This window comes from Lethenteron reissneri, chromosome 27, assembly GCF_015708825.2.
Source record: "Lethenteron reissneri isolate LAM-NWPU_2019-01 chromosome 27, ASM1570882v1, whole genome shotgun sequence".
NCBI lineage: Eukaryota > Metazoa > Chordata > Hyperoartia > Petromyzontiformes > Petromyzontidae > Lethenteron > Lethenteron reissneri.
The window spans coordinates 13,916,067-13,937,922 of NC_083805.1; the positions used below are offsets into that span (position 1 = coordinate 13,916,067).

The 21,856-nt window shown below is 48.6% G+C and overlaps 1 protein-coding gene across 4 annotated transcripts; it reads left to right on the forward strand.

The window, feature by feature from the left end:
• The first annotated feature begins 238 nt into the window (after positions 1-238).
• On the forward strand, positions 239-20,944 carry EXOSC10 (exosome component 10). Of its 4 annotated transcripts, none has more exons than XM_061561460.1 (25): positions 239-394; positions 1,662-1,798; positions 2,170-2,284; positions 3,302-3,406; positions 3,979-4,141; positions 4,868-4,967; positions 5,485-5,560; positions 6,120-6,230; positions 6,756-6,899; positions 7,546-7,736; positions 8,602-8,758; positions 9,392-9,540; positions 10,144-10,194; positions 11,208-11,319; positions 12,721-12,771; positions 13,130-13,211; positions 14,560-14,615; positions 14,877-14,978; positions 15,384-15,458; positions 15,807-15,891; positions 16,340-16,413; positions 17,189-17,339; positions 17,926-17,978; positions 18,633-18,721; positions 20,118-20,944. In XM_061561460.1, exons 1-25 carry the CDS (start codon positions 293-295, stop codon positions 20,149-20,151), a joined length of 2,565 nt encoding a protein of 854 aa, XP_061417444.1. In that variant the 5' UTR covers positions 239-292; the 3' UTR covers positions 20,152-20,944. The 4 variants fall into 4 exon arrangements, with proteins under 4 accessions (XP_061417444.1, XP_061417445.1, XP_061417447.1 ...); XM_061561461.1 differs by having other exon boundaries at positions 18,636-18,721; XM_061561463.1 differs by having other exon boundaries at positions 13,130-13,202.
• The last annotated feature ends 912 nt before the right edge of the window (positions 20,945-21,856 follow it).

Consider the following 21,856-nt stretch of genomic DNA (forward strand, 5'->3'; position numbering starts at 1 on the left):
CACACCTGATGATGATTGCTTGTGTTGCAGTCGATACGTCGTGAGATTTTTTATTGTTTTATATTTTTACAATTTTATTATTTCCCTTCTACGTGACTTTACCGAAAGAACCAAGAAGATGAATCGCTGCAGTCACGAAAGCTTTAAATAAAAATTTACTTATTTTGTTGTCGTCGCGGTGTCCCGCGGATTTTCGGAGTTACCACAAAAGCAATCTTCCAGAAGATCTCCACCGCCCGTTCAGTTGGCTCCGTCATCTTCCGCTTCCGGAAGCATTCCCATTGCCACCACCATGGCCGACTCCGTGAGCAATGGGGGTGACGGAGGCCCGGACCCCGACCCGCTCAGCCGGGAGCCCATCCCGGGCTTTGCCGATGTCGACGCCTACGTGCAGGTAACGAACCGACGCTCCCCGTCTCGCTTCACGCGCAAATGAAAACGTGGCTGTGTTTCCTCTGAAAGGGATTGCACGCGGAGGCGTTAAGGTCGACGACCCCCCCCCGCTTTCCTCGCCTTCCTCTGCGGCGGGCGAACGAAGCCAGAAACGGGGGAGGAGTTCTAGGAAAAGCCGTAGGCCTCACGGGGCGTGCCGGGCCTCAATTCCACGTGTTGATTTAGATTTGAGTTCTTTGAGATTAAAATAAAAGTTGTTGTAATCGTTTGAACGCGTAGAACAATACAAGTGAACGTTGTCGATTCGATTGTGTTGTGTCTCGAGCCTATAAAAGTACCTGTGTGAGTTACATGAGTGCCGGCGTCTGTCTTAAAGGGACTTTGAAGAGGTTTGCGGGGATTCTCAACGGAGGCTATTTGGGTATCGGCACCTGCATACAGTCTCCCCTATGTCCACTGAGTGGGGGTTTGTCCCACTCGTCATGCCAGCTCTCACCCCTTTGCCCCGTGGCCACACTTAAGAAGTGCTCTCTAACAGATATACACGTGCATCTGTGTGTGTAATGTATAGGTATCGTTTGTGTATTTACTCTGTGTTAAGGGACTACTCCCGTGACTGGATGGAGCGGTGGCGCATTAGTTTGCTCGCTGATATATGAACCGCGCGGAATGCGCTAGAATTCCTGCCACGGCTAACATCAGCACTGACCAATGTGGTGTAGTATGGTCAAATAACCCCAATTACTGACAAAGTGTAGGGAGGCATTCATCATCAATGTGGGGTTCACATTTCCATGATTTGTGATAAATTTTGTCTAAACTTGTCCGGAGCCCTCCCCGAGATCGACTCTGTCTTAAATGATGAGTACCTGGTGAAGTGTGTACGTGATCAATATCAGCACTGGGGAGATAAAGGCGACTGGGCGTAGTGTTGGCCACAGCACGCCCCGTTTGTATTCTACGGGGATTAATAGGCATCAATTAACCGCACTGGGTCCCACATTTGGTAAGGGGCCATCCATTTAGTACGTTCGCAAAAATCTGTCAAAACTTGACCCCCCTCCTCCATGTACGCACGCGTACTTTTTACACCCCCCCCCCCCACCTGCGTGCGTACGTACGCCTGACGCACCCCCCCCCCCCGAATCCTATAGAACGACCCCATACCCAAGCGTACGCATTTTGGTTAACCCCCCTCCATGCGTACGTACTAAATGCATGGCCCCTAAGTCTAAAGGGGAATGAATCTCTTGTCTCTGCATGTACAGCACGTGCTGGGAAGTGTGGTGAAGGCGACGCGGGCATCCATGGGGATGCCGAGCCCCGGGGAGGAGCTGGATTTTTACCAGACTTTCCCGGCTGTACGGAACGTCTACGAGAATTCAGCGCAAAGGCTGCTCAATGGGTATATGTTTTAACACTGTCGACATAGCCCTGAATGCACTCCGAGACATCACACCATTAAAGAACACGCCACTACAACACCAGTAATTATACTGCTCCAAACTACATCACCGCACGTCATGTTGCTCTCGTTTTGTGCTAAACAGCACACCATTCTAAAACCTAAAATGTCATACCAAAAGGAAATATATCAGAACTCTGCTCTGTCTCTATGTATAAATCTAGCACATTGGCCTATTGGCTTTTCAGTCTGTGTCTCACTGCTAAAATGAGTAAGGGGCAGCCCCAAAACCCTCATGCAGCCTCTCCATACAATAGCCATTGTTAACAGTTGATTGCATGCAATTCTGCATTTCCCAAAATACCGTGCAGCATCTCCAATCTGTCGCGTTATTATGGCTGCCGTGGTCACGTGACGGACTCGATGGACCCGGAGGAGCGATTCGAAGGGCTGGTGGATGCCACCGACACCATCCTGGAGCGTGTGGTGAGTGAATTTCACTTTAGTACGAGTGCAGCTGGGCTAGTGCTGGGCTGATCTGTATGTCCATGAACTGTAGTGTTTTTCTACCGTGCTTTCCACGCACCCCTCTTATTGACCAGCTCTCGGTTCCCAGCAACCCTCGTCTGGCCGTATGGTCTTACAGTTGCTAAGCAGAGACACTGAAGTCTGAAATGCAAGGCGTTTGGATTGAAGACTAGTTATGCTGATGTGGTTGTGTATTTTACACGTGTGTAGTTTGTACGTGTGACTGTGCTTGCTTATTGCACTTTGTATCGACGCACAAGTACATGTCTGGTTGCGAGTATGGCGATGTGTGGTAATATGTGATGGTGTATATTTCTATGTTACTGGTTGTGTTTACATGTTGTGTTCATGTGTAATATGTAGGATGTATGGTTGTATTAGACATTGGATGTGTGGAAACACATGTATTGACCAAACCACCCAGAATGTGCATGATCTCACTAGATCTCCAATAATTAGCAGGATTGTGCATGGATATTGCTTGCATGCGTGGTCACAATTCCTAATCATTATTATATGTTCCCTGCACCTCCGATTAGCATGGTTGGCTACATACGGTGTGAAATAAGTTCAACATACAAAATTAATTTCATTCTCTCCTCTACGTTCCCACATTGATGCTCCCCACCAACACACGAAGTATGGACAATTAACCCCCTCAACCCAAATGGCATGGGGAGGCCCTCATCGATGAAGTGCTGATTGAGTGAGTTGTAAATGGAGTTGTAAATAGGGTGTATGGTTGTTGCGACATGAGTAGGTGTCATATGTGATGTCATGTGATTGTTGAGTGTTGTTTGTGATTATGTCATTATTTTCTGCGGCTTTTTTGCCTTTTATGCAATTCTGTAATTATGTCGCTATGTGTAGTTACATAGTTGTGTTGTGTATGTGGTTGTGTTATTGTTTTGCTTTGTGTAGTGATTGTCATGTGTAGTGTATGTGGTTGTGTAATTTTTTCCCTGTGTGGTGCAGGGCACGTTGTTGGACGAGGTATCAGGGGTGAACAAAAATAAGGCCCCCGTGCTCCCCAAGGGAACCCTGCCCCCCAAGACCATCGTGTCCTCATGGAATCGACGGGTACACAAACACACGACACTCACGACGCAACACACGACGAGTATGCACCAACTTCACACGCGTTATACGTGAAGTGTTGTATCCTTCGCTGCGTGAAGATCACAGGAGACGGTCTTAGATGATTGGCAGATGCACCAACTGTGACATACACACACAACAAAAGCATTTGGGACCCCCACACACACAAGACATATGTATGAAGTGGTTGGGTGGCTTAGGATTAATACTGGATCAGATATACTTGTGCTGGTACCACTGTGATCCTGGGTTTGAATCTGGGTTTCAGCCACCGAAATCTGAGGTGTATTGAGATGGTCTCCATTAGTCACCAGAAGATTGAAAACACGTTTCAACCTTCTGTCAATTCACTGCTGTATCACTATAATTAACATAAAACATAAATAATCTGACACGCTCAATTCAAAGCGTGTGTCTTAAACATAAGAATCAATTTTTATGAATCGATGTATCGTTACATGCCTAGTTGTCACGACAGTGTGATCCGCTGACTCAACGTTTCAGTACTCTGCTGAGTCAACATCTCGGCTCTCAATGCCTCCATTCTCACGCAGAACCAGGAGTCTGCCTCGGCGCGAGGCCGCACATTCCACGCGCTGCAGGCCAAGAACATCGCACGGCCACAGCTCAGCTTCACGCAAAGAGTGGACAACTCCAATGCGCCTTTCCTGCCCAAGCTGCGTGTGAAGCCCAATGCCCTCAAGCCGCTGCCAGCAGGTACGGAAACACATCAGGGTAAGGGCTGGGGCACATACGGCCCACAGGGCCATATGGCATGCAACCACATTTCATACAACCCTGTGACTTTGATGTATGTTGACATTTTTTCGCACCGTCTTACGTAGCCAACCGTGCAAATCAGAGGTGCGAGTACACTTTATATAGCCCGTAACCACATGAGGCCGACCATTTTGAAATGGCACTCAAAGAATATTCATCTCTCACTGAATATTCATCACACTCGTACACATGAGCACATGTGTTAATATGTAATAAATGACTAATGAATCTCAAATCTTCTCATGCTGTGACATGGATCAAAAATATAGGATTTTCTAACAAAGAATATTGCATATAAGCTGTATAGTATGCAAATAATTACATCGAGGTGCATGCTGGGAATTACTGATAAGAAGACGAATACAAACTGGAAAACAAATGGAAATAAAATATTGATTGTTTTGGGGAATCAAGTTGCCTTTGGCAGGAAGCTTTACTAAAAAGGATAGACAAGAAAGGTAATGAAATAACAGCCAAAGGAGTGAATCTTTTAATATGACCACCGTAGTGATTGGGTGATGAGATTTGCTCATGCACAGACGTGAGATGAATTGTTGAATCACTCGACAGTGAAGTATGGCAACGGCGTGGGGAGGCCTTCACCCAGCAGTGATAAACCACGGCTAATGAGGTTGGTGTGAATGTGTGTTTGTGTGATTGCAGCACTGAGTTCTCGCCGGGATGTGCGCCCGGATGACCTGGATGTACCCCCCGCCCTCGCTGACCTCCTGCACCAGCAGCGTACGCATACAGAGGAAGACGTGTACGTACACACACACACTAACATACAGACACACGCACAAATGCACACACCAACACCATCGGAGGCACAAAGATATGTACTCATGCATGCATCAACACAATACGATGCATGTATATACGTACTCATGCAGGCACATATAAAACAACAACAAGCACAATTTACCACTAGTGCTAGGCTAGGTACACTCTGAGGCCACGTGAAGTGTTGGAGATAATATAGATTGTTGTGCTGTTTGTGAGCACTTATGAAGATTGGCACAGCACACAAGGGGGTAGTGTGGGAAACACAATGCCCAGGTGCTGTTTATCTCCCCATTACGGATGTATATGCACTGCACCAGGTACTCATTCAAGGCTGAGTTGACCTAGCAGAGGCTCAGGACCAGTTCAGAAATTCTCCAATTGTAATATGAGCCGCAAAGATATCGACTTATACACTGATGTAAAAGGTAACGAAAAGATGGGTACCAGCCAGTGCTGAATTGTTGCTGCTGTTGTATGCCCATGTGTGCGTGCAGCTTTGCCCACCCATACCAGTTTGAGCTGGAGAGTTTCACTCCCAGTGAGGAGCTCCTTCAAGAGCCAGAACCACAGGTGAACACACACGTACACACAAGTACACACACACGAATGTATATATATACATACAAAGACAAAGATCCCTCGTATAACCTGAACATACTTTTGCGGCAAGTGCTGTTAGCGAGCACCTCCGAAGGCCGGCATGGCAAACGAGGGGGTGGGTGGCCGATACCACACCCGGCCACCTTTATCTCCTCAGTACTAATGTTTACGCACTGTACCATTTACTCAGTTGAGGCTGAGTCGACCAAGGGGGGGCCCAGAACCGGTTCAGATGATCGTTACTGGTGTTGGCCTTGAGCAGGAATCGAACTTGGGTCGCTGGGTTCATAGCGTAGTGTGCTACCGCTCCTCACATACACGTATACACACAACAAAGTGATAAAGTGCTGGTGCTACTGCTGATGATGTTACTGTTAACAGTGTTGATGTTGATGGAGATGATGAACATGGAGCTGGTAGTGGCGAGGATGATGGATTTTCTGATGATGTTGTTGGTGTTATTGTTGATGGTGCTGATATTGTTGGTTCTGCTTGTGATGTTGATGGTCTTGATGGTGCCGTTGAGCAGAAGTTCCGCCCTCTGGAGGAGACGCCACTGAGCTTGGTGACCTCCTTGGAAGAACTAGCGCAGGTCAACGAAAAGCTGCTCCAGTGCAAGGAGTTCGCTGTGGACCTTGAGGTAAGGGGGGTGCGAGTGTGTGTGTTGGTGTGAGTGTCAGTTTGTGGGAAGCGGTAGTATAGTGGTTAGCATGCTACACTATGAACCCAGCCACCCAAGTTCGATTCCCACTCATGGGCAACACCCGTGACAATTACCTGAACTGGTTCTGGGCCTCCCCTAGCTCGACTCGGCCTCAATTGAGTACCTGGTGCGATGTTTAAAAACATTGCCGCTTGGGAGACAAAGGCGGCCGGGCGTGGTGCTGGCCACCCAACCCCTCGTATGCCGTTTCGGCCTTCATAGGTGCTCTCTAACAGCACTTTCCCCAACAGTCTGTTAAAGTTATACGGGGGATCTGTGTTTGTTGTTTGGGTGAGTGCCAGCATGTGTGTGTGACGTGTGTGGTCGTATAATATCCAGCTGTGATGTGCGGTTGGTTTGTTGGGTTGTGCTGTCTGTGTGGTTTCGTCCTGCTTGTCCGCCTCTCCTACTGTTGTTTGTCCACCGACCATTGAGCGGCTATTCCTGTGCGTGGCCCCGTAGCATCACTCGTACCGTTCCTTCCTGGGCATCACCTGCCTCATGCAAATCTCGACGCGCGAGGAGGACTTCATTATCGACACACTGATACTGCGTGACGACCTGCACATCCTCAACGAGGCCTTCACCAACCCCAACATTATCAAGGTGAGAGGCACGCGTGCACGTAGACATGCATACGTGTGTGCACGTATGCATGTCTACGTGTACACACTTGCATGAGCGTGGACACAGATGTACGTGTGTAAACACGCCCGAACAAAATGAGCGTTGACACGCGCACAGGTTTGCGCACGCATGCGCGCACACACACGTGCACTCACGCGCATGTACACAACCAACATAAACCAAAAATTTGAGAAAGACAGCAAAAAAACGAGAGACACCCCTCTCCCTCGCCGACTTTGTAGCACGACGCCTGGGTCCCTCCAGCTTACAGCCAATGTATAATTGCACTGCCTGCACACTCGATATGAATGCCATTGGGTGAATCTTTACAACAATAAATTGCACTTGTATTGCGCCTAAAGCGTAACAAACCTCTCGGGGCGCAAAATTACACAGAGAGAACAGGAGGGAGCAGGTCGGACCGAGCAAGGGAAATAGAGTAAGGAAGCAATTAAGGGGGGGGCTTGCAGCCATGCCTTGTTGGCTGCGACAGTTACTAGGGACGTTGTAACCATATCTCGAGCACCGGCCACGTGAGAGGCGTGGTGCTTGACGCGGCGACGCAGTGGCGCAGTGATTGCCACGGTGACGTGGTGATTGATGCTGCGGTGTGTCGGGGGCACAGGTTTTCCACGGAGCGGACTCGGACATTGAGTGGCTGCAACGTGACCTGGGCCTGTACGTGGTGGGCCTGTTCGACACGCACGCAGCGGCGCGCTCCCTCGGCCTCGCCAGAAACTCGCTCGCCCACCTCCTCATGCACTACTGCAGCCTGTCTACCGACAAGCAGTACCAGCTGGCTGACTGGCGCATCCGGTACACACGCCGCACTTGCTCGAACCTCTGCATACGCACGCGCATGCACGCGTACAAAAACAAAGGCAAAGATCCCCTGTATATCCTCAACTAATCGTTGGGGCAAGTGCTGTTAACAGACACCTGTGAAGGCCAGCACGACACAGGAGGGGGTGGGTGGCCAGTACCATGCACGGCCGCCTTTGTCTCCCCAGTGGTGATGTTTACACATCGCACCAGGTACTCATTTGAGGCTGAGTCGAGCTAGGAGAGGCCCAGGACCGGTTCAGATAATTGTCACAGGTGTTGGCCGTGAGCAGAAATCGAACTCGTTTCACTAGGTTCGTAGTACAGGGCGCTAGCCGCTACTCTACAGCTTCCACATTCACACACAAGGACAAAGATCCCCCGTGTAGCCTGAATAGACTGCTGAATCTAGTTGGCCATGGCGAGGAATTGAAGTCCCATCACTGGGTTCATAGCACAGTACATATGAACCACTTGCACCCCCCCTCTCCACTCAAGTCATCTTAGCGAGGTGCTATTAAGGCTGGCACAATGTATGAGAGGGTAGTGTGGTTGGCATCATGCCTGACCTCCTTTGTTTCCCCAGTGCTGATGTTCATATCTTATACTAGGTACTCATTTAAGGCCCAGTCAGTTTTGGGGGAGGTCCAATACTGGTTTTGATATCTCTCCCAAATGATGATAGCCTTCACTGGAAATGAAACATGGGTCAACAGATAAATGTTGCAGTACATTAACATCTGCGTCTCATACACACTTGCATACACACACTCGCACACAAACACATACACACTCACACAATTGCATACACACGCACACCAACACTTGCACACATTCACTTATGCATGCACACACACAGGCCTCTCCTGCCAGACATGCTGCACTATGCGCGTGCCGACACGCACTACCTGCTGTACGTGTACGACCGCGCCCGCGCCGACCTGCTCACCAAGGCGCTGGGCCGACCCAACCTCCTGCAGCTTGTGTGGGACCAGAGCCGAACTGTGGCACTCAAGGTGAGTGGCGCGTGGGCAATGCCGGAGCCAGGATTTTCAGGTAGGGGTGGCAACCCCTCCAGCAATGAAAAATTATAGAGGAGTTGTTAGTAAGTAAGGACTTGTCCCTTGCTTCTTATTTGACGCGTGTGCAGCAATGGCGCAGCCATCAATCGAGGGTCGAGTTCGAACCGTGTGGTGTGATCGGCATCGCGCTCGCTGAAGGTGTTTGCCTTCAGGGAAGTCGTGTCCTGTATACGCAACTGCGCATAATTCTGTGAGTCACTTATAACTGCTTTGCAGTTACTTATTGCCAATTATGGACTCAGACTATTGTCCTATCATCTCATAGAGTCCCTGGAACATAATAATATGCTACACAGTGGTAGTGGGGGTCGCAAAATGCCGATTTATTTTCAAAGCGGGGACCTAGACCGCCATACGGTTTTAATGTTCACGCATCCTAATTAGTGCATTCACAATAAAAATTCCACTGGAAACATTGGTTACCGACTTTCAGAACTGGTAGTTGATGCTGAAAACAATTACCAGTTAACCGATTTTCGTTTTAACAACCTCTGGTAATTATTGCTGCCACTGTCACGGCTTGCGTTGTTCCATCTCCCTCTCTCTCCCTGTGTGTGTGTGTCTCAGCGCTACCACAAGCCAGTGTTCACCGAGGACTCCTACATGGAGCTGCTGCACAAGCACAAGCAGCCACTGGATGTGCAGCAGAGTAGCGCCGCGCGGCTCCTGTACGCGTGGCGCGACCGCACGGCGCGCGCCGAGGACGAGAGCACGGGGTGAGAGTGCACGCGGCGCTGAAATGGCCGTGTACTGCACTGCATAGCTTAGTACAGCTAAGCACGGGACAGTGTTCAAAATCTTTCTCTTGATTTATCAGAATATTTATTTAGACTTGAGGAAACCGATGAGCTGCGAAACTCTTTATCACATATGTCCAGAGTAGCGAAGAATGTATGAATATAAAGTATATAAGTACAAATTGCATAATTACATGAATTACTGTAGATTTTTTAACACTCAGTGCACTCTGGGGCAAGGCAGCGAAACAACAACACAAAGGATCCACGACCGCACCAAAACAACATGCAGTCCCTCAGTAAAATTGCACATTAAAATGGAAATATCGATACGCGGGTGTTTATAATATAGCACGGTAAAACACTGGGGTGTACAACGCAGCACTTTTAAATTTTCCTGATCGCGATCCTGAACCAGTGGTAGAAATAGCACATTCCAGTGCCGGAGGTCAATGGTTGCATAGTACGATTACTGTAGCTGTGGCGTTGTTGGGCTCGTACGGCCTGTGTGATTATTGTTATTGCCGAGACGTGCTTAGTGCCCTGGCCTGACCGGTGTGTGTTGTGCCCCTGCTGTCACAGATACGTCCTCCCAAACCACATGCTCATGAAGATCGCCGAGGAGATGCCTCGGTGAGCCGCGCACGGTGGTGGTGGGGCCGGTGGTGGCAGGGACAGTTGGGATGGTGGTGCGAGTGATACCGATGATGGTATTGACAGTGGTGGTAATAGTCGCCCTCCAACAACAACGAAGGGCAGAGGAGCGATGCTTGCAATAAAGAGCGGAGCGCTGGGCGGCTAAAACGCAGAAAGTTGGCACAGTCGCGTGCACAGCTGGTGCATCTGCCCCAGTCATTGCAGTCAGTCAACCCATGGCACCTGGCTCTGTTCCGTGAGCTCCTGTCAGCGAGCCTTCGATACTGCACGTGGCTTCGGAGTGCACCTGGCCTGGCACAACCGCCGTGGTGATGTCACCGCCACTTAGTGGCAGAAGGCGCCTGTTCTTGTTGTTGGTAATAGTGGTGGTGGCTGATGATTGTGCTGGTAGTAGTGGGAGTGGTAGTGATAGTGTTGATGGTGGTGCCACTCATAATGTTTTGATGTGGATGGTGATCTGGATGCTGGTGATGATATGCATATGGTGATAGTATGATGATGATGATGAAGGTTGCAATGTGGTAATAGCATTGGTCAGTATGATCCTGATAATGACCAGGCTATATATATGTACGCCAGACAAGACAGGCTTTATGTACGTATGCCAGCCTGAAGAATATACATACGTACGCCAGGATGAACAGGCTATACATACGTATACTAGCCTGAGCTGCCTATACGCACGTACGCCGGAATGAACAATATCTGTATGTACACCAGCATGAATAGGATATATGTACGCCATCTTGAACGGATATGCTTTTGCCAGTATCAACGGCTATATACACCCTAGTCCACGCCATTGCTGTTTGATGCAAGACAGAGAGGGAGTGCTGGTTTGTAACGTGCTGTTTCTGTGAGATTGTGTTGTTGCTGTGACGTGGTTTAGCCGTGATGTTGCATTGCTCTGGCGTTGTGTTGTGACGTGTGTCGCTGCTCTAACATGTTGACATCGTCGTTTCCGTCGCGTCCCGTTGTTGCTGACGCAGGGAGCTGCAGGGCGTGCTCGCGTGCTGCAATCCGGTGCCGCCCCTCGTGAGGCAGAACGCCAATGAGCTGTGGCAGCTTGTCAAGCAGGCACGCCTCATCCCGCTCATCAAGGTGAGCGCAGAAGCGGAGGCGGCTCGGTGGAGCAGCGGGGTTCGTAATGGACGGCCAGGGTTGAGATACGGATTCAAGTTCAAATTCATTTATTAGGTATTACCCTGTGAGCCATTCGGCTCTTGAATCGGGTGCAACCGCAACGAACAAAAAAACAAAAACATGAACAAGAAAACATCTTAAAGTGAATATGTGACTGAGTGCAAACAGAAAATCCAAGAAAAAACAGCAAAATATTGCAGAAAAAAGCACCGTGCACCAACGCTGTGTGCAAAAATCCCAGTGGGATGCAAGTCAAACAACCAACAACAACCACAAGACAACTTAGATTAAGGCCATCAGTCTAACTCTGTACTACAACAAACAAACATGAACAAACGGATGAAGGATAGATAGGGCAAGAGAGTCGAAGAACGAGAACAGAGACAAAGAGAGTGGGAGACAGAGACTGAAAGTCATAGGGGGGGAGAGGGATAGTGAGTGGTCAGAGACAGAATGTTCATAAAATATAATTATAATAAAACATTTAATATCATCTTGATTTGAAGCTTTCGTGACTGCAGGAATCCATACTCTTTGGTTTTTTCGATAAAGTCACAGCAAGAAAAACTGCTGAAGACAGCAGTTGCTGTGGTTGTCCCACCTGATGACAATTACTTGTGCTGCAATGGAAACGTCGTGATCTATTATTTTTCTACCTATGCGACTTTACCGAAAGAACCAAAAAATTTACATTTAATATAGGTGGTGACTCGGTGGCTCCTGGGGCCAATACTGGGTCAAACACAATGATCTGGCACTGTTTCAATAATAATTTTAACTTGTGACACACTGCACATTATTCGCTCACTCGAAGAGAGAGAACGACTCAGAGGCGTGAGGAGGAACCACGGACGAGCGGGAAAGGCTACCAGGTGGTGAGCCGGTGGCAAATTTTCCCCCCAAGCTTTGTGGTCGTCTATATATGAAGGTGTTATCAACCAATTAATGAGTGTTTACATATGGGAGGGAACCGGAGTTCCCGGAGAAAACCCACGCATGCGAGGAGGCAACAGTCTATCCCATACAGACCGGACAGGTGGAGTCAACCTTTGCTGTGTACCCCCTTCTTGCAGGCCATGATATGACACCTGAAAAGCAATGGGAAGGGAGTTTAACAACATTTGTGTGATCCACCAACCATTGTTGCCTCCATTGTGCTGGATTACAGGCCTTCGCCAGCAACACCACCCGGCTTAGATCCTAGGTTTTGGATCATGGAGTTTCAGCCACCCGCGGTTAAACGACGTTCACAAATGTCGCGAGTTGATGGTCACAACCAGGCACAAGTGGCTGCAAAAATAATGACTTGTTGCAGTAAAGGTTGCGTTTGTTTAATCATCTTTGCTGCTGTTCCCGCAGAGCGAAACGCCCATCAAGACTCCATCGAGAACAATCATCAACCGGACAGAGGTGACCAGCGACAAAGCTCATCACACAAATGCCCTCTTGACTTGCGATTATTAACTCTACATCTAATTTTCTCATCCGGCACAGAACTCTCATTTGTGGGTTTTTTTTCTATTAATTCCACGTCCCCCAACAGTCGTGACAATGAGGAGTTCAGTTCATGTCCGTCCTTAGAGTGTGAATAATGTTCCGATTCTTGTGTAGGTTGACACCCCTGTGTGATTTTGTTGGTTCATGGCCTGACCCTGACGTTACAATATAGATGTTTCAATTCCCCAAGGGTGACATTGATGGTATCATTTGTATGCCCACCCTAGTGTGGCACTGATTGTTCAATCAATTTGCTTCTGTATTTTGACAGCGATTGGAAAACCCTCTCTTCTGTCCTCACGATGGCTTATCATTGGACGACGGGCAGCCAATCACAAGGCACGGTACTGAAGGTAGCTCACACTTAGTTGTGCTGGACATATCGGCAAAGCTCATGATATGGATTATATTTTTTTTTATTCGTGACAGTGATGAGTACACCTAGCCTGTCACGAGTGGATTTCATTTTATTGACATGAAAACATACTGTGCTGTTTTTGAATATCACACTAATAATTTTTGTAATCATACAAATAATTGCCATGTTTTATGTACAAATTTAACATGATTTGGTGAAAAAAATAACAAATAATGTCCTGACTGCATTGACAGTACGGCACAAGCAAAAATAACAAAATACTTTTCAGTAACATTGTCCTAAAAGTAAAACTTACATAATAGGTGATGTTTTAAGCAATGACCCTTCTTTGGCTGCTGCGTGTATGTGAGTACTATCTCTGTGACTATATTTGTGTCTATGTCTGTGTTCAATTGCGTGCATTTCCATTCATATGTATGTGTATTCATTCCTGTGTCTCTGTTAACGTGTCTTTATTTGCCTGTTTGCATGCGTATGTCTGTGTGTCAGCGGTTGCAACAGGTGTGTGGCCGTGTTTATTTTTGTGTGTGGGTGTGTGTGGGTGTTTGTGTGTTCACGTGTAGCGATAGTGTAGCGGTTAGCGCACTACGCTATGAACCCGGCGATACGGGTTCGATTCCCGCTCACGGCCAACACCAGTGACGATTATCTGAACCGGTCCCGGGCCTCCCCTAGGTCGACTCAGCCTCAAATGAGTACCTGGTGCGTTGTGTAAACATTGCCACTAGGGAGACAAAGGCGGTCGGGCGTGGTGCTGGCCACCCACCCCCTCGTGTACTGTTCCGGCCTTCATAGGTGCTCCCTAACAGCACTTGCCCCTACAGTCTGTTAAGGCTATATGGGGGATCTTTGTCTTTGTTTGTTCACGTATGTATTCTTCAGTCTGTATCGCTGTGCATCTTCTGCGCTAGCGTATGTCTGTATGTCACTGGAGAGCGTTTGTGCAGTGGTAGTGTGTAGTGGTACGATCCTGATGGCCTAAGTTCCATTCCCGGTCACGATGAACAGCAGTAGTTGAGCTGGTTAGCGTGCTGCACTATTAACCTGGCGACCCAAGTTCGATTGCTGCTTATGGCCAACACCAGTGACGAATATCTGAACCGGTCCTGGGGCTCCCTTAGATTAATTCAGCCTTAAATGAGTACTCAGTGCGTGTAAAGCATCAGCACTGGGGAGACAAAGGTGGCTGGGTGTAGTGTTGGTCCTCCCATTCCCTTCGTGTTCCGTGCTGACCTTCGTAGATGCTCGCTAACAGCACTTGCCCTAAAAGTCTTTTCAAGGCTATATTGAGGATCTTTGACTTTTGTCTTTGTGTGGTGCAGTGGAGGGAGCACGGAGAGCGGTGCCTGCCACGCGCCCGGTCCTCGCCCTGTTCGACGTGAGCCCAACATCCTCGCACAACTACAACCAACCCATGTCTCATCTCCCACACCCACCGCCGGCGAAAGCACTGTGTGTGATCTCGTGTGCTGTAGTTTTTTGTATTGTGCTGTGTTTGCTGTGTCAGCCATCATATGCTGGAGCGTTCTGTGCGTTCTCTTGTGTGCTGTCGCATTCTGAGCTGTGCTGAAATTGCTGTCATGTTGCTATAGTGTGCTGCGATGTGCTGTAGCGCTCTGCGCTCTGCTGTGCTGTGCAGGACAGCGAAGAGCAGCAGAACGAGGCTCGCACTGCTCAGAGCTCCACGTCCCAGATGAAGGCAGCGCGTGTCCTGCAGACGTTCGTCAACCCCTTTGGCATGGTGAGACATGGGGAGACAGGGACATGTGGAGGCACACAGGGGTAGTTGAGTGGCATGGAGATATGTGGACTTTGAGACACGGGAATTACAAGGACACCAAGACAACACAGAGATACAAGTGACTTAGGGACGTGGGGACACACAGGAGCATGAGAACAGAGAGACAGTTTGGAGGCATAGGGACACACTATTAGCACAGGGTCATACGAAACACGGGGGCACTTAGAATGTAGATAAAACGGTCTTCAGAGACACAGAAATCCTGGCATCATGAAGACGTGGGGACTTGAGGAAGTGATTGAAAGTAAAAAGAGGACATGCACAGGGTCGTTGGTTTGTTTACTTTCTTGCGCGTGTGTGTGTCCAAGTTCGCTTGTGCATCTGTTCATGTGCTTGTGCTTGCAGTATCTACCATCCAGTGACGGGAAATCTCTGCCATTTCAAGAAAAGAAATTGGATCCTAACTCAAAAGTGTTTGAGGTAACACGTGATTGTTGTGTGCTAACATCTTGCTCACACCATCTCTATCATCATCATTACCTCCATCATACCTTTTCACAAACCACTTGTGCACACGTGCGGATGGGTGCTGAGTGAGGAATTTTAGTGGTTTGTTGATTAATGTGGTTCATTGAGTGCATGTTTGAGCAGATGAGTGGGTGAGTGAATGGTTGAGTGAAGTGGTTGGGTAGGTGAGAGAGTGTAGTTGAGTGCATGAGTGGTTGGATCGTTGAACGAGTACCTGAGTGGCTGAGTAAGTGAATGAGTGTTTAAGTAGTTGACTGAGTGATGAGAACCCGTTGGGTGCTATCTCACACGTCTCTGTAGATCTGTAGTCGCTGGAAACTGATGAAAGCGCCAGAGGCAGTGAAACCGAAGAAGAGCTCTGCACAGCCTGCAAAAGCCAAACACGGTGAAGGCACACACACACACACACCATGAACACAGAGACATGCACTAATCCAGCAGTCACTAACACTTGCACGTGCATGTGCACACAGACACATGCAGACACGTACAGAAGTCGAGGAGTTGCTCACACACGCACATGACAAAAACAAAAATCGTATAGCCTTTAACAAGTGTGGATAGCGAGTATCTCTGAAGATCCAGGATGACACGAGGGGTGGGTAGCCAACACCAGGCTCGGCTGCCTTTGTTTCCCCAGCACTGATGATTACACATCGTACCCGGTACTCATTTAAGGCTCCGTCGACCTCGGGGAGGCCCAGGACTTGATCAAATATTTGCCATTGCTATTGATCGCAAGCGGAAATTGAAATCGGGTCACTGGGTTTGCAGTGCATTAACCAGCACACTACTGCGCGCACGCCATGAGTGACGGATCCCCGTGTCTGCAGCGGAGAAGAAGATCAAGGTGGAGCGCCCTCAAGAGGAGCCGGTCGCCGTACCGACCGTGCGAGAGCAGAAACAGGTGCGCCCCGCTCACTCGCGCTCCGGCGTTTCCACGACCAATGGGGGAACTGGGAACTTGGTGCAGGCCCAGCAACGGCCCAAGACCAGCACCCCCCCCGTGCCTTGCGTTTGTGACTGGGCTTCGTGGGGCCCGGCCCCTCCTGGTGCCCTTAAGTCCCCACCCACCCACCCCCTCCCCACTCACTGCTGCCCTTTCCCATTCCATCTGAACACCAGCCTGTGTTGGGGTAGACATTGCTTACAAAATTGCACACGAATTAAAATGCGTTATGCTTGTGAACGTTCTGCATGTGTTTGAGCGAATGACGTCGTGGCGTGCAAATATTGCCCTTAAGAAAGTAGGCGTCGGTGCGCATCACAGCGGAATGGGAATGGTAAATAGAGCAATAAAAATTAAAAAAGAAACCCATCACGAACTCGGCGGCTTATACCAACTGAGCAGAATAAATTGCAACCGCATGAAAAATATAGTGCACAGGGAATCGCATAAGAAAGGTAAGGAGTAAATAATAATGAAATAAACAGTTTTTTGTTCCGTTTCCCTGGTGCGCTGGTGATAACTGGACGAGGGTTAACGAATCGGTACCCTATCCTGTGACTCACGACTTGATGCTGATAGCATCGTGGGGATAACATTGGGGGAAAAGACAAAAATCCGACACAAACCAGAATACCTCCCCACTGCCGCTCTCCCCTCCCCACCCCCTCCCACTGTGTTGCCTTCATTCTCTCTCGTTCGGCCTCCCCCTCTCTTACCCCCTTTCCATGGGCAGGGTGCCACACGGAGAGAGGCACCGGGGGCAACCGAGGTCACGGAGGTCGGAGGGAAGAGGCAGCGCGCGAACTCCTCGCCAGCGCCACCACTCGTGCCAGATGACTTCACCCCCCACGAGTACACGGAGGCCGATGCTCACATCTTCACAGGTACACACACACACACATCTTCACAGGTACACACACACACATCTTCACAGGTACACAGACACGCGCACATTTCCATCTTCATGGGAAAAACACATCTTCCCAGATACACACATCTTCACAGGTACACAGACACGCGCACATTTCCATCATCATGGGAAAAACACACATCTTCCCAGATACACACACACACACACATCTTCACAGGTACACAGACACGCGCACATTTCCATCATCGTGGGAAAAACACACATCTTCCCAGATACACACACACATCTTCACAGGTACACAGACACGCGCACATTTCCATCATTATGGGAAAACACACATCTTCCCAGATACACACACACCAGAGGTCGCAACCGGGTACCCGATACCCGTACCCTACCCGATACCCGGCTACCCGTACCCGGCCGGGTACGGGTACCCATTTGCGACCCTGGTGCGGCCGGGTACGGGTAAGGAAATAAAACCCGTTTGCGACCTCTGACACACACACACATCTTCACAGGTAAGGTCAAAGTGTGAGGGTGGGTGTGTGAACGTCCATGTGAGTGAGTTTGAGTGAGCGATTTGTTCTCTGTTCCAGCCGGGTGCTCTCGAGGAAGAGATAACAACAGACACACGACTCGGCAGGGCAAGGTGCGTGCGTACTTAACATCACCGCTATCATTATCGTCACCATCATAACCACCACTACCATTGTCATCACACCACCCCTAATATTCCAGTTTTATCACCATCACCACTACCATCAACACCATCACAGCTATCATTATCACCATCATCACCATCACTGCTACCAACATCACTATCATAACCCCCATATCACCATCATCACCACTATCATTGTCATCACCACCACCATTACCATCAATAACACAACCATCACCCCTACGACTAAAGTTAATACTTTTATATCCACTACTTTTAACACCATCTCCGCTACCATGATCACTGTCAAAACCACCATATCCATCACCGTTACCATCACCATCAACACCATTACCATCATCTCTGTAACCAGTGTTGCCTTCACCAATCACTACCTTTACCTTCATTAACACCACCATTAATGCCGTCACCACCATCATAAACACATTCATTGGTACCACTAAAAACATAATCTTCATTCCCACGTCGTGTGGTGCATTGCGCAGTGTGTTAAATCTTTATGCTCACCATTATTTTTGTGTCGTGTGCGTGGTGTCTGTTGTGCGCATAAACGCGCATTGTGTGGTGTGTGTGTTTGATGTTGAGTACACATTTGAATGTATCCGTTGTGTGTTTGTGCAGCAGAAGTTGCGCGGGCGGGGGCAAGGTGGTCGTACAGTCTTCAGAGGATCGGCACGGGGCATGACGTACATGCAGGGACACAGTGGCCGGTAGGAGGATCCCTCTCCTTCCCCTTTGTCGCCCCGCGTGCCCTCACGCATCTTTTGTGTCCGCGTCGGACCTTGCATATCTAAATGTTTACCCCACGTGTCTCTGTATGTCCCTCCATCTCTCGGTTAGTTCCCCGCACGTCCCCATGTCCCTCCGTGTCACTACGCATGCTGCGTCTTCCTTTAGATCATAGATCACGGTTCCGTGCATTTTCACGTGTGTTCCTGTGTATACGTATGCCTTTGTGTCTGCACAGGCATCTGCTTGCCTGTGTGTGTCTCAGTGTCAACAGTGTTAAGTGTTGCTTTGTGTCAGTGTCCACTTCGTGTCTGCTTGTGTCTTCACGGCTCCCTTTGTAGCATTGTTACCATGCGTGTCAGTGTGCCACCTATGCGTTATAGCACGTCATCACACAGGGTTCTCCCACTGGCACATCTGGCCCGTGAAGGCTTTTGTAGTGGCCTGCCGAGGTACAAATACAGGTTTCCCTAACTTTATGCGGTGGATACATTCCAAAAAAAAGGGCACACAAAGTGAAACGGCACAAGACAGCGACCTGCCGAGTAGTATATACGTACACATGCAATGTTGTGTCACATCTGACCGCAAAGTGGCATATAGAGTGTGTTCAAAAGACGTAGCGAATTTTGTGGACAAATAGGTAAGCCGCATATACGTGAAATCACACAAAACACACCTAAATTTACTGTGGAAATCTGTAGATACAGCTTAGTGAGATGAAAAGTGATATACAAGAGATAGAGATGCGTTGGAGACAAACTATGGTGATTATCTGTCACATGTACGGACGTTATGACGTCAAGAAGTCATGTGACGTAACATGTACGCGTGGCACATGATATTACGTCGCTAACTTTTTTGTAGCCCGCCAGATAATATTTCTGAAGAACCATTAGTTTTCACGTGCCTCTGTGCCAAGCGCACATGTCTGCATATCGCCATGTGAGTGACTTTGTGTTCCATAATCTCAAAATGCACCCAGCCTTGCACAGGTGCTACGGTCATGTCACTCAGTAGCAAATGGCGGCTGTTCTCTTAATTTATTCACTGATCACTGTGTTCTCAAATCCTGATGCTTGAATTTCCACGTGTGTGTGTGTCCCTGTGTGTCCCTCCACATCTTAAAAATAATAATATTCTGCATGTATTTAGCATCTTGCATGAAAATTCCATCTCTAAACGTGGTAGAATTTGTAATGCATGCAGTTTTCGCGTGGAGGCATGATAAGCCACAGACAAGCGGGAAAGGAGCCAGAACCAGTGCCAACAATTGCTCAAGCTCTGGTCCTATATTGAGCGGCCGGCATGTGGGTCAGGAGTGTTCCGCTTTTCATCCCAGTGCGACCCGCGGTCGCCCATTTCTCCGTGATGCAGGGGAGGCTCCCGGCAGGCGTGGCCGAAAAAATGAAGATGTGAAGAGAGGCGGTGAGAGTCCTGGAGGGGAGTGAACTGGCATTGGTGCAGAGAGGACAGCAAACGTCTCCCATTGATACGAGGCGACATTAACAACAAACGCAGTTAACAGCAACACCCAGGATCAACTGGCGAATTCTAACAACACACGGTTAACAGCAACACCGAGTCAACCGGAGTATCTAACAATACACGGGAGTTAATAGCAACATCTATTCGGCCAGTCAATTCTAGCAACAGTTCACAGCAACTCCTAAAGTCTACCAGAGTACAAATAAGACACGCAGTTTACACCAACAGCTGGAGTCAGACAGGGTCTCCTGTAACTGCGACGTTAACAACACACGGATACAAGTAACCTGTGTGGCCAGTAACACCCAGACTCAACAGCAACACCCAAAACACACCCAGTGTCACCAACATCATCTCAGATTATCATTAACAGCTGATAATACCAGCTACAGCCAGCTACATTGAGCATCACCAGCAAAATGAGTGATAAACCAGCTTTCCATAAAATAACGAGAAACTCATGTCCTGCGCTTGTAAATGATAAGTTTTCACACATGTATGGCCATGCACTCTCACACAATCACATGCACTCTCACACAATCACATGCACATAGATGTTAACACTCACATGTGCACACACATACGCGCAAGCTTTTTTGATAACCCTGCAACCCTGCTTTACCAGTTTACTGACTTGTTCCCACATGGATGCTGTGGTGCTGACAAGTAGACCGCAAAGAAATGATTTCGAAATAAATTTGGTTTCACGTTTTTAAGCCTTCTCTCCTGCAGGAGAGACTTTGTCAAATGTGTCTCTTGTTGCTGTGTGTGTAGGTGTTTAAGGTGGGACGTAGTAATGTATGTTGAACTTTTTTATTCATGCTTGTGGAGTCCCTGACTGCTCACAATCATTAAGGACCTTGATGATGGTGGGCAGGCCCGAGTAGAGCTACGTGGCTGGGAATCGGAGCCATTCCCTGTTCACCTTGGGGCGCGACAGGTATGTTTTTTGGCTCCCACATTACTTAACATCTATTTCGACAACGCAGTTCGAGAAGCCTTCCTTGGCTGTACTGGCGGAATCTATATCTGGTACAGATACAGTGGGATGCTGATCAATGCGGTTGAGGGATGGCTCCCTATTGGTCAACCATGTATATATGCTGTTCTGGTGATTGCTGCTCACGTAGAAGAAGTTGGAAGGCACTACTGCTAGACCTGGAGCGTGCTCCTAAGAGCCCCACCAAAACTAAGCACCTGGCTGGGTATTTTGTGCCATCAAACACTCAACTCCCGATTGGTGATGGGGCAGTTGTAGAGAGAGTGGAGAGTTTTCCATACCTGGCCCGTGTGCTTATGACCAGTTCCGATTTGATAGAAGTCTCACTCCGAATCAGTTGAGTGGCATCTGTTCATCGGCTGCGTAAAGCTGTGTGGAAGCTACCTGGGCTGTTGCTCCGCATGAAGCCTCGGGTATTCACGGCCACCGTCATGCCCTCCTGTATGTATACTCTTAGTTTTTTCGGTAAAGTCACGTAGGTAAAAAATGAAATAAAAATTAATAAAAAATCACGACATTTCGGAGGCAACACAAGTCTCCGTCATCAGATGGGACCGTCACAGCCAGATTTGCTGTATAAAAGGAATCTACATCTGGTACAGATACTGTATGCTTGCGAAAAGCGGAC

Bases quoted from the DNA above. Each gene is read 5' to 3' on its own strand.
- EXOSC10 (XM_061561460.1), top strand. From the start codon at position 293: ATGGCCGACTCCGTGAGCAATGGGGGTGACGGAGGCCCGGACCCCGAC. The intron at 8,759-9,391 runs GTGAGTGGCGCG...TGTGTGTCTCAG, and splicing joins GCCGAACTGTGGCACTCAAG to CGCTACCACAAGCCAGTGTT. The intron at 16,414-17,188 runs GTGCGCCCCGCT...TTCCATGGGCAG, and splicing joins CCGTGCGAGAGCAGAAACAG to GGTGCCACACGGAGAGAGGC.